The 13,587-nt window shown below is 27.6% G+C and overlaps 3 protein-coding genes across 4 annotated transcripts; 2 read left to right on the forward strand and 1 right to left on the reverse strand.

The window, feature by feature from the left end:
- The first annotated feature begins 1,836 nt into the window (after nt 1-1,836).
- On the forward strand, nt 1,837-5,662 carry LOC112596051. The gene is made up of 2 exons (XM_025341510.1): nt 1,837-2,262; nt 5,308-5,662. Exons 1-2 carry the CDS (start codon nt 2,106-2,108, stop codon nt 5,475-5,477), a joined length of 327 nt encoding a protein of 108 aa, XP_025197295.1. The 5' UTR covers nt 1,837-2,105; the 3' UTR covers nt 5,478-5,662.
- Nucleotides 5,663-6,437: 775 nt separating this feature from the next.
- Nucleotides 6,438-8,838, reverse strand: LOC112593120 (SUZ domain-containing protein 1-like). Of its 2 annotated transcripts, none has more exons than XM_025337416.1 (5): nt 8,437-8,838; nt 8,171-8,226; nt 7,920-8,091; nt 7,778-7,857; nt 6,438-6,646 (listed from the first exon to the last, which is right to left on the reverse strand). In XM_025337416.1, exons 1-5 carry the CDS (start codon nt 8,512-8,514, stop codon nt 6,517-6,519), a joined length of 516 nt encoding a protein of 171 aa, XP_025193201.1. In that variant the 5' UTR covers nt 8,515-8,838; the 3' UTR covers nt 6,438-6,516. The 2 variants fall into 2 exon arrangements, with proteins under 2 accessions (XP_025193201.1, XP_025193212.1); XM_025337427.1 differs by having other exon boundaries at nt 8,524-8,834.
- Nucleotides 8,839-9,752: 914 nt separating this feature from the next.
- Nucleotides 9,753-13,358, forward strand: LOC112591935. The gene is made up of 3 exons (XM_025335894.1): nt 9,753-9,882; nt 9,970-10,031; nt 12,200-13,358. The coding sequence occupies exon 3, from the start codon at nt 12,241-12,243 to the stop codon at nt 13,285-13,287; it is 1,047 nt and encodes a 348-aa protein (XP_025191679.1). The 5' UTR covers nt 9,753-9,882; nt 9,970-10,031; nt 12,200-12,240; the 3' UTR covers nt 13,288-13,358.
- Nucleotides 13,359-13,587: the final 229 nt, after the last annotated feature.

Consider the following 13,587-nt stretch of genomic DNA (forward strand, 5'->3'; position numbering starts at 1 on the left):
GTGTAATCAAAAATTTTGTACAAAGTAAATGTGTTTTTGCAAGGTACAAATTGCCAATCAGAGACTTTATGATTTCCATTTAATATTAATTGGAAATTTCGATTTTATTTTTTTTTCTTAGGACAGTATCAAATATAATTGGGTGAAAAAAAATAGAAATAGAAAATATACAAAATGATTTTAAAGAATAAATAAATAGGTACAACTTTACATTTAACGCGACAATAAATAGCTACAATAAATAAAGAGAGCATAGCAGTAAAATATCATCATTATTTCGTCGTAAATTATGCCTTATAAAAACAAAAATTTTAAAAATCACCTCAATAATATATTAATACTCGTATATTGGTATATTACAGTCTATGGAAATAAAATAAAAAAACCAAACTTCTAAAGTGCAGATTCAATATTCGATCGACAGAGCTAGGTGCGGACACATAATATACATAGTAGTAACTAGTAGTGCGTGATACTTTTCGTTCCCTTCCATTGACCGAAAAACTGTTTACTGAAAAAGAAAGCTCTCAATTGTTAGATAAAAAACGAATAAAATTCATACCGCACAGATCCCTTGTTCATATTAAATCAAAAATAAAAGTAAACACCAACTCCAGTCACTGGAACTTGTAGTTACGATCAAACCAAGTATTGGGTTTAGCGAATATAATAGTTTTATACATTTATTTCTAAAAATGTTAAGTATCATGTATTAATATTATTTAAATAATGTATGTTTAATACGTTACCTACTTTGCTAAATAAACCACATAAATCGTGGTAAATGAACTCAAGTTCAATGGTAACCCGTTAACCTGCAGTTATTCAATATCATATAAATAGTATATAGTTAATATCGTATGTTGATAAAAATTAGAACTAAGATGTTATATTTTTATACCGTACTATACCGCGATACAAACAAAGAAGGATCTTTTTTTTTTACTGTTCACAAATCGTACATTATACTATACCAGAAAAAGTGAACATCCAGAACCACAATTAAAATATATGTATATACATTTCAACGATTCCTTTCTCGTTTATTAGTCAATAAAATGCTATAATACTATGGATCAGTAGTCTCTGATAATAAACTTACAATAGTTTAAATTATATTCTATTCATAGTTTGCATTATCAGTTATCGCTTTCAAAAATTACGAATTCTTGCAAAAATAATATTGGGTAGGTGCAGTTTAGAAAAACTAACTCCAAATCACGTAATTGCAAACGTCCAATTCATTTATATGTTTAGCCCTTTTATTTATTTTTAATACTTGAATCCTCAGACCTCAGCCGTTTACCGCAGTAAGTAATTATTCCAGATTACCGCCAAACTGAACCACAATACGACTGGAAAAAAAACCCATAACTCCGCAACTGCGGCACGGTTTCATTACACCATATTATAATACGGTCTGCGGTGAACTCCCTCCTGCAACTGTCACGAACAGCCTCTTGTATCACAAACACACACACACACTGATACACGGTCAGATATAATATAATTATTCAGAATAAAATAAAGTTAACGTGTCGGTATGTTATAAAACAAATAGGTGCTAGGTGCATCGTTATACTACCAATTGCAGTAGGCAATAGGCATATTATCGTATTAATGTGATGCGAGTCTACAGTGCAGTTTGATTTTTTTTTTTTTTTTTTTTTTTATTAGGTACCGACGGCCAGCGTTTATTGGTTTTTAACGCGGGTCGTTAGGCCAATTTACTGATTAACAATCAAGGTCGGCGCGAGCGCGCGCATACAGTATTTGATTTATTATACAAATACGTGCGATAAGACCGTATATCAAATGACGCTGGGCACCTACGCATAACTTCGTATGCACACGTATAATACATCTTTGGGTGCCATAACAGTGTTGAATACAAGAAACATGTTATGCTCGTAGTAATTAACGTGAATTAATTTACACGTAGTACCTAAACCATTACCCATATACCTGGGTGGTTACACCTCCGCGTAATCTGCATCAACTGCTCTGCACACCATTCCGCCGCTGCCGCCGAGTTGCCCGCGTAAGGACACCTGTTAATTATTGCGCAAAACGGCGTAGTATCAATAATTCATATCGGGGAATTTATGAGAGCAACCCGCGACTGCGCCCGTGACGAATCTCCGGCACCGTCAAAAATGCGAATCTGTGGCAGGCCGTTCTATCGGCTGCGATTATTTATCGTCGTATTCAGCGCCGTCGCCACAGCGTCCGTGCACGGCTTGCGAAACGTCAAGCCCGAAGGTATGTACCTTTACATCATACAACTATGCGCCGAAGTTATAACCGCTGTGGGGTATGTGTTATTTTGTACACTGTTGTCGTTTTTATTCGTTACGCGACGAACACCCGACTGCAGTTGCAAATCATACCGCTGTATGATACAGTATTTATGTTAGGTACAAACTATATAAACATCGCAGCGGTTACCGTTTGTTGCTTTTGTTGTTGCAGAGATGTTTTGGACATTAGTTTCTTGACGTGTGTAATATTTCGAATCGAGTTTAATAAAAAATAACCTTTATTTGCTCCGATTAAAAACGTTGATCGAGAGACGCCTAACCGCGGATAGTTATAAGTCTCTGACGCGAGAGTAATATTTGAGGAGGGACTCGATATTTAGTCGAATGAGTGGTGGGCAGTTTGTGCCGGGAAAATGCAAATCGGTAGTACTTAAAGTGTTCATTAATAATGTATCGCCTACATACACCATGATATTTTAAATTTTCTTTAATCTAAAACTCTAAACATATGGAGCGACCGAGGTGTCAAAAATAATACTGATGATTTAATAAATTTAGTAGTTTACGCCTACTTATTATATCACAAACATTGCATTAAAATTAAGAAAAAATGTATTAATGCGTTTTAATAAATAATAGTAGCCAGTTGTTACATTGTTTATGCTAAGAACTTTTTTTCTGTTTACAATATTCAGAAAGTAGAATATTAAAATTATTTTTCAAATTCTTTTAGAAGGGCTTTAAAGCTGAAAGCTATTTTTAGGGAAGAAGGGCTCTTGGTTTCGATAATGACTACATTTAGCTATCATTATTCATATGAAAAGGTAAGTTATAATTATTATATAGGTAAACGAAATACTGTATTTATTTATATCATTCATCTTAAACGATCGAACTAGAATAGAGCATTCTATTCAATGATTGATAAACAAAAAACATACACAAATAAAGGATAAGTAGTTTATGAGTTATAAGTACTTAAAGTTTTAAGTTAACGAAGTTGAGTAGTACGAGGATACACCTAAAATGTTGGTCTACTATTCTCTGTTCACTTATACTTCAAATACTTATAACTAAAAACTACTCGTCCAAATTTCTATTTTTAATTTTTATATGTCAAAATATTCTGAAAAATATTCTGCTTCAAAATATGAAATTAAAAATGTATATTGTCAAAAAAGTGAAAACTTAAAAATTATAGCGATAAAAAATATATTTAAAAAAAAATATTATTTTAACTAAAAATTATGCAAGAAAAATATTTTTAAAAAATTAATAAGTTTAGAAATAATGAGTGTTAATTACAAAAAAATCACTTTGTATATTATTATATCAATCAATTAATTTTAAATTTTATATGCAATTGTCCCTATCAATTATCGGATATACGATCCCAAAACTTCTTTGACAAATTAAGTTTAAGGTAATACCACAGAAAACCACCAACTCTGGAGAAGCTATAATCCCTTGCCTCTAACAGTTTAATTTAAAAGTTCTATGTTCATCTTATTCTTTTTATTTATATGTTATCGACGAATTAAACTGTATATTTTATACACTTCGTAACGAATCGTCGAGTACACGAAATAACAATAGCAAATAGCTATATATATATAAATGATTGCATATATAGCGGACATGCAAGATAAAGCACGATTTAGGATGATTCTGATAATTTTAATTCCCTTTATAAACGAGCAAGTTGAAACAATGATTAATAATTATCATACTCCCCCATTGATATTACGTAACATATATTGGCAATATTTCCTCGCACAGACAATTATATTAACATAATATAACCATATATGGGCACATTGCCATGGAGACGTTATATAATTTTAAATGTTTTCTCGTTTTAACAGCTTAAGATTAAAATTTTACAACTGATTAGTAACGTAAGAAGGTGGTGTTAAAAAAAACGTTATAAGAACATGTTGTCGTCAACTTTCTTGAAAGTTTAATCAAAACAATGTACTTACCTACAAAAAACAGTCGCTGATGGCTAATTATGAACATCCTAACATTGTTTAAATATCTGATGTAATTAATCGTTCTACAGAACTGAGTAAATGAATAATTTTCCAATTATAAAAAAGGATAGCACATAACACTAAAAATCTGCTTCATAAGTCTAAACGAATTGTAGTTACAAAAACAGCAAACACCAAAATTCGATTAAATCATAATTCATAACAGTCTTCAGAAATTAATTCAACAACGATCACTTGACACATAATAACTACAAAAATTTAGTTTAGGCATTATGAATGCATTTATTATGTTCATTATTGCTATAAATACTTCATACATGAAGAGATGTCAGAAATTTAAGGGGTTTGATATAGGCAATATTAATGACAATTTGAGAAACTAACTTAATATTTCAATACTAATTAAAGTATTTTAAGAGTGCTAAATGGTCACGTAACCACCAAAAATAGCTGTTGTGTAATAACAAGATTATACAAAATACAGTCTTTAGTAAGACAAACTAACGAGCACAATATTTACAGCAAACTAATCAAATGTTCACATTATATAAAATATAACTATTAATCGTAGTGTTTTTAATTTCTATTATCAATAATCATTAGTTTATTATAGGCAAACAAATGAAAAATAAACAAAATAAATGATTTTCTACAAACCAATAATTTGGAGTCATCCTTAAGTTATGGAAAAATTAATAGCTATACCACAATAAAGTTCTTCTCTATGTATTGTTAAGATTTGGTAAAACTATGAGAACACTATCTCCAAAAAAAAAAGGCACTGGAAAAATCAATGTCATAAATTACAGGTTATATGGTACCCTCTACATTTTTTGGTACATTTGGAGGATTTTTTGAAATTAAACTATAATATGTTAACTGAATATTTTTAGATTTTATGATTTATATGATCATAAGAATTAATTTAGCATACTTATTAAAATACTAATATCTAAAAACACGACAATTAATACCTCATTTTCTTAATAAATTTACAAACAACACTCCAATTACTACATGTTTTACAATTTATATTACATTTGTTATTATAGGTCCATGCGATCCAGGAGAATTGGTATTTGTTGGTTTTTGCAACTTGTGCCTGTGTAATTCTCAGCGAATGCCAAATCAGCTTTGCGCTAAATCATGGTGTCCTGTTCAAACAGTATTACCACCCAGAAATAGTTTACTGTATTCAAGCACAAATAAACCATACACATGAGGATCATTATTTACCATCCATGTGGAATGTAAATATATTATGAATAACAGTTTTAAATTTAACAAAATACATGTAAATTTAACAGGTCTAATTTATTGTCAAACTCTGCATAGAATTATGATAAAAATAGACACAAAAATATGTTTGCTGCAATTAAATAACTATAAGTTTAATATAATCTCTTAACCATGTTATAAAATATTAATGGTCTTATTAAAATTTTACAAGTTATTCACTCATTTTTAAATTTATTTAAAAAAATATATGTATATATATACATATAAGTAAATTATAAAGGTAATAGTCCTAAGTCCTCAAAGTCCTCTACATACCTTAATACCTTCACCATATTCATTTACATCACTTAAGAAACAAAAATCTAATTTACAATAAGTGATAAATTACAACAATACTATTGAATTTATTAAAACTTGAACGAAAATTAACAATGATCTAAAAAAAAAAACAGTAACTAGAAATTAAAAAATATAAATTTAAGTATCGTCGTTAGGTGAATGCTAAATTAAACAAATATGAATAATTTCAACATAACATAGTTTTTAGATATTTATGTTTGTTGAACTGATTAATATTGGCATTAAAGAAACTACTACAAAATAAATTTTTAATAATTTAGTTAAGAATATTTGTTTTAAAAATACTTAATTTTAATTTATCAACAAAATATAGCGCGTCAATTGAACACACAGCTTTTTTATTTACATTTAAATTTACAATCATAGAAAAATACCTCTGACTGAATATTTAATGAAAATATAATATATCAAGTATTTTAGTCTGACTAGATCTTGTCATTGGTTAAATGTGTATCAACTATCAAATATGTCACTGGAAAAGAATAAATACTTTTTGTTTCCTTTTTTTCCTAAAAATATTGAGTATTCCAGAGGTATTATCATTCGTTCTTAATATTTACAAATGGACATTAGAAAAGTAAAATATAGATAATAATTGTTTTATTATGAAAATCCTGCACTTAAAAAAAAAGTATTTACTTAAAATTTCTAAATTGTTAGGGTTAGCTTCGATGATTAAAACCTTTGGTATTATCAGGCCCACGGGGCTGTCGAATTACATTGTCTTCAACAGCAACACGAACTATTGGCTGTCGAAGTACTTCAAATTTCATACTACCTGAAGAACTGGCTCTAAAAACGAAAAATAAAAATAAAAATACAATACAAATAAAACAGATATTATCCTTCATGATAAATGTTGAGTTCTAGATCAAAAATGACAAGTAAAAGAATGATAGTAATTTATTTTTAATCCTATTATACAAATATACAATAATATGAATACTTCAAAATGTGTATTATTAAAGTAATTTTTTATTTTGGGTAAATAATTAGTATAAACTAAGTAACTAAGTTAAGATTTTAAAGAAAAAATTAAAATTAAATATTTAGACTTAACTTGTAACTCATTAGTCATTACTCATTAGCATAAAAAATGAAAAATAACGATTATACACCAATTAATTTTTTATAATTCTAAAATAATCATTTTAACCTGGAAAATATCAATTGAAAAATAATAATCTTTCTTTTCCCGTAATATTTTAAATAATTTTATATTTTAGGGCTTTTTAAAATGATTTTAACTTACATATTGGAAGCAGTCCACTATGTGACCTCTAATATTATAGAATAAGATATTATCAAGTTATAAAACTATCATGGCTATAATAAATACCAATTCAATATTAATGATGACATTTTTGGATGTTATTAATTGTATAACATAAACACTACATTAATTTAATATTTTTTTTAATGAAACATAATATATTATTTGAACATGTCTATATTTAAAAATGTTGTGAATTTTAATTAAAAAAATGAATTATTCTTTTTTTTATCATTAGTTTTCTTAAAATCCTCTTTACACAAACAAAATAAAAAATATATCTAACCTAACCTCAGAAAATGAATGATATATTTTAATATTATTTACAAAAGCAGTAAATGTTAATGTAGCTATTATCAAGAGTCTTATTAATTTCATAACTTTCACACTAGGAAATTAAATATAGGTAATTAAAAAAAGCAATAACTTAAATATTAAACCTTTAAAAATATAAGAAATAAATTAAATATTCTAATACCTACGATTCAAATACTATAATATATTAACAATAATATGAAGTAAAAAATATTCACCGAGTTATTTAGTTTACAAAATGTAATTAATGATTTAATTTAATAATTCAGTCTTATCATTAATAAGTACTATATTAGCAATACTAAAATCCATTTGTTTAAACTATTAAAAATTACCCTTCATCATCAGCATTCAAGTCTTCTTCACGTTCTTCGCCCATTATTCGTAATCTAGCTTCTGCATATTCTTGTTTTCTCTAGAGCAAAATTTTATGTGTTGAAGAATTTTATACAATTGAACAGACATTCAATTTCATACTTGTTCCAAAGATTTAACTTGTACTTTAGGTTTATCAGCATTTTCATTTGTAGTGTTATCCTTCTGTGGTCGTTTGAGTATTTTAACAGTAGGCTGTTGAGGAATTGTCATTTGTTGATGATGGTTATATGACAATTGTAAGCCAGGTGGCAATATTACAACATTGCTATTGCTAAAAATGTTTGCATGGAAAAATAGTTTATATGTCCAAAAGAAATTAACACGACTAAATAATGTTTAAAAATAGTCACTTTTCATTTTTAGTAGCAGACGCCAGTTGCATTTTTTTTATCTGAGTGCTGAGAATCTATATATAAAAGCAATAATAGAAAGAATAGTTAGACAGTGACTGTAAACGAAGAGGAGCTATACTCTATGTAGCATTGGGGTAGGTGCTATCGGCGAGTTGGCCAGATCTATAGGAAAATCAAACCGACACGACGAATCACACCAAAAGATGGGTCGACTGACCAACCTATCAGACTCAACAAAGAAAAACAGTAAAAACACGACTTACAGACGGATCGTCTAGAGCTTCCCAGCTTTCGTAGGGTTCGGTTGTGCCCGGGTCACAAGCCGCCATAATATTGTACATGCTACTCACTCAGCGCGTTATCGGATGTTGTACGTGTGCGTTTTATTACGACGTCCACTGGTCGGCAGGTCGAGGCATAGTTGGCGGGAGCAGAAAAAAAATTGCAGCTATAAATAATATCGACGGTGTACGATATGTCTGGATTTATCGAATACCAGAGTCACGTAAATGTTGTTGTTATAATTATTAATTACCGTTCGACGCGAAAGAAAAATGTTAAAACTTTATCCGATGACTGAGGTACACAATGAAATATAATGATTAATGAATATAATTATATATCGTGATATAATACTATAGTCTATACTCTATAATAGCTGTCTTGGGCCCCGACGACAATTTTGACAACACATCGAGATTACAAGCACGAGTCGTGGAACAAACGATAATGGTCGATTCCGTTTCGATTTATGCTTTTGGGTTGGCAACACACTTTCTCATTTTTATCATTTTTTTTTTTGTTTTGGCCACCAACCGTCATCTCCACTGCTGTTCAAAGTCCATAGTGTAAAATTTTGTCAATTCAAATACATAAATTTTAGCTACTTAAAATATGCTAAACTATCGTCAACGAATTAAACAAAATACAAGCCATACAAATCATATACCAATTAGCTCGACACTGCGACTACAGTCATTAGACATTACGAAATGAACATTTATGAAATAAGTAATGACTATGATTAGTAATATATAATAATTGATTACTAGAGCGCAGATATTTTGTTTTAAAAAACAGAAATAATACCTTTTAAATCCCCGATTTAATACATAAATAAGTAATAATATTACATAACTTCAAAATCAAAAGATGATATAAAAGATATTTATTCATTTCATATAACTAAAAAATTATTACACAAAGAACTATTTATTTTACTAAAATATACGTCACTTAACGTAAATTTATTGGACGATGTATCATTGTCGTTTTGTGCGAAGAAATTATAATCAGGTTATGACTTATAACACAAATAGGTAGGTACATATTACATAATGTGTCATCTTGAGGAATTGGGGGTAAATGTGTCTGGTGATCTTGTGTCGTTTTTGAAATTCAGTTATAACCCTGTTTAACATTATTTACGTTTGAAATCTGCTAGGTTATTCATGGATAAAAATTTCCTTTATCGATATTTTGTATTTTTGTAATCTAAAGTCAGTATTCAATATTCATATTTAATTAGTCATTATTTCAATTTTGAAGTTTTTATTATTTTGTATGCATTGGCCATTAACAAAAAATATAATATTCATTACTAATCGCTATTTAGTTATTACTTTATTAGTTTATAGTTCATATACTTTTTAAGTGTACTTTAGTGGTGCAGTAATTGTTGATTTATTTTGCTCGGACTACACTAAACAGTTACGTAATTACTAATTACTAATCGAGACTATTTTTTATAATCTATTTGTATGCAATTTAATAATAATTTAATTATTATTTTCCAGTTTTCTTTACCATAGACTTTGATCCAAACACTTCGTGTTTTAATTTAAACGTCCGATTTTAAGTGAGTGATCTTATTCATAAAATGATGATAAATTTTAATTTTAAATATGTTAATATTATTCAATAGTACTTAATAACTTATATGTATCAGATCATTGTTTAATAATTAAAAATCTTAAGTACTGTAAGTAAAAGTGTTCAACATTTAAATTTATTTACAACAATAATATTAACAAAAAAATTATAATCAAATTGTTTTTGTGAACTTTAAATAATACTTAATACAATATTACGTTTTTCAATGTAATTAATAAAATAAGATTAAGAGGACACTGCACAGACATTTGTTGTCACTGTCTTACAAGTATGTAACATAAACAATTTACGTTCAGCAGATCAGGTTTAGCTTGTTAGTTTAAAAATAGAGTAAATAAAGTAAATCAACTTATAATGAAAGTTGATGGTAAGAAAATTTTCTATGTTTGTATGTGGGGTTTTTGGATAATTCAATTTTTTCAATGAGTTATGATCATTTTTAATTTACTATATTTTAGATACACAAAAATCACTAAAAAATTGAACTATCGTAAAACATCCACATACAAATACAGATAATCTTCTTACCATCAAATTTCATTTTAAGTCAATTCACTCTAAGTTAAACTAACAAAGCTAAACCTAATCTGCTGTACATAAATTGTCTATATTACGCGCTGTAAGACAGAGACAACAAATATCTGTGTAGCGTCCTCTTAAATTTGAAATTTGTTGATTTATGATGGTTCTATTCTGTAGCCAGAGACAGAGTGGCCCATCTGGATACCACAAAAAATCTTGGAAGCCAATTGGCCTATTGGCCTGAAGTATAGATAAATAAAAAATATGAAAATAGTGTAGGTAGAGTAATGTAAGAAGTATATTTATCTATACATGAAAAAAAAATTATATTAACAATTTAATTAATAATCCTTTTTAAATTATTTTTGATATTTGAATTATAATAAGCAATGGCTGTTTGTCGTTCGATATGAATTTGTCGTAGCCCGTACATAGTATGTATGCAAGTTTATCTATTTTTATAACTTGCCAAAGCTTTACAACACCTAATAATGATTTATCAATAATTAAAATCGATCATATTGTTAACATTTATTGTATAAAAACATTTTTAAGATTATTAAATTTTGATTACCTATTTTAGATTTTAGATTTAAATTTTTTTTAATAGTTTTATCAATGAAATATATACCTATGCTATGAATTTTTATGTTTGTTATTTACCCATATTCATTTAAATACAAAATTCATTATATATATTAATAAAATAAAGTTTCTATTCAAAAGATGAAAATGTCGAGTGGTCTGGAGGAAATTTATATTCTTTGCCTAAATTTTTTTCCCACTCCGCCCCTGTGACTAGCTTTGATTCTAATTTTTTGAATATTATACTATTCAATATGTACACAATTATAGAGATATTTAATTTAAAAAATACATTCTTAAACATAAAAATATACAATATAATAAAAACTTGAAACACGGTAAATTGAGACAAATGACTGGGATGTGAGTAATTTAAAAATAGAGCTCCCCCATTTGATTATACTATTATACCATATTTAATATTAATATAATTTATAAATACTAAATTATATTCTAGATATTTTGACCTGTGGATAAATTGTTCTCTAAAAATGTCAACAAGTTTTTTTTAATAAACAATCGTGTTAGTATTTTTATTTTTTAAATATCATATTCATATGATAATTAATTGTATATTTTTTCCACTTTATATATAATATAGGTATTATAATTTTGTTTTCATCATTTTCGTTGCTATATTTCTATAACTATATTCAAAAGAATTTTTTTTTTTAATTTAATTAAAATTATTTCATGTTTGGTAGTTTTACCATGTGCATATGAATCCTTAGTACCTAAAAAACAAATAAACATTTAAAATTCATTAAAAATTTGGAATATTCATGGTTCTTTCAATAATAAGGCAAATTTATCTAAGTATTACAATTTACAATTTTTTATTTAATAATTGTTAATATTATAAGGATAAATAAATTACCAAGAGATATAAAAGCTCGTTCATCTCAAAATACCTCAAATAATTTTAAACAATATTTTTATACTTCAACATTTATTAACTGAGTTTAATATGTACTATTAGTTTTAAACTTTTTAACTTTAAATATTTATATTTTTTTTTTATTTTAGGCTCAAAGCAAATTTAATAAGTATTTAAATATTATTTTACCATGGCACCCAAAACAGTAATGGTTCGAAATCGAAACAAGCTTAATAATAGTGTCTTTATCAAAAAACTAAATCGCTGTATGATAACCAATAATAATTTACGTAAGCGTATTGAAGATTTATCAGAAAAAAATAAACAATTATCAACCACCAGGAATAGTTTGTTATTGCAGAAGTTGGAATTGCAAAATGAAATTAATGCTATTCGAAATTCAAATACTCAACTAACCGCAATGCAAAATATTATGCATAGAAAACTTAGTGCACTAGAACAAACTATACAAAGCTGTGTACCTGCATTGGTAACTATGTCACAATGTATCCCATCTATGTTAGAAAGTGTACATGAAATGAATAAATTTGAGATCACAAACTTTAACAAAGAAAAACAAACGAGAACTTCAAGACATATGATCCATGGTATGACAATTACTCAACCAACTGTTTCAATAAAACAATTTGATATGTCACCTATCATTGAAAGTCCTAACTCTAGTTCTGAACAAACTCCAATAAGATCAAAAAGATCTAGTTATAAAAGCTCACCACACAGCAAACTTAGTGTGGAACCATATGTAAGATTTAAGGATGTTGCAACTTTGTTGAAAAACTCCAAAACTGTTCCTGATGAAAGTCCTAAACGTCAACTAAATGAAAATTTTGGTGAAGGCTCAAGTTGGTTGAATACTCAAGAAAATCAAATCCAATATTTTAACGAAAATACTAATGCAACACAGTATGTTAATAGTTCTCCTAGATTCGATACATCCAATGAAGTTCAGGCTGATGTACAAATGACTACTTCTACTTTATTTGGTAGTATAGATGATACATTTAATGAAACTGAAGTACGGCTAAGTGATGTATTATCTTCTGTTGATTCAAGTATGCTGAGAAATGTAACATGTCGGAAACGAACCAAACGATCAAGTGAATCAAGCAATACATCAGATATTAATGATTCAATCTCTTCAGTAAGACCTAGTAGATCTGCAACAAAAAAGATTAACTACAAAGAGAAAAGCCTTGGCTGTAAACTCAGAAGATAACTATTTAAATTGCCTATCATGAAAACTAATAATGAAATTGTATCTTATATTCAATAATATATGTTAATTGTCATTTTTCATTAATAGTAAATATTTTTTTTTTAATTATTTTAATTTGGTAGCATTTTAATTGTAAACTACAAATCATTATTATGTATATTTTATTTGAATAAAGGAAGTAAATAAAATAGAATTTATTTTACCATTATTTAATGAGTTTAATTAATACTACTAAATTTTGGATTTCAGTTTGTGAATAAGAAAATCAAAAATGTATATGAATATATGCTTCAGTGGCAG

This window comes from Melanaphis sacchari, unplaced genomic scaffold (assembly GCF_002803265.2).
Source record: "Melanaphis sacchari strain LSU unplaced genomic scaffold, SCAv2.0 Contig0_pilon_pilon, whole genome shotgun sequence".
In the NCBI taxonomy this organism is placed as follows: Eukaryota; Metazoa; Arthropoda; class Insecta; order Hemiptera; family Aphididae; genus Melanaphis; species Melanaphis sacchari.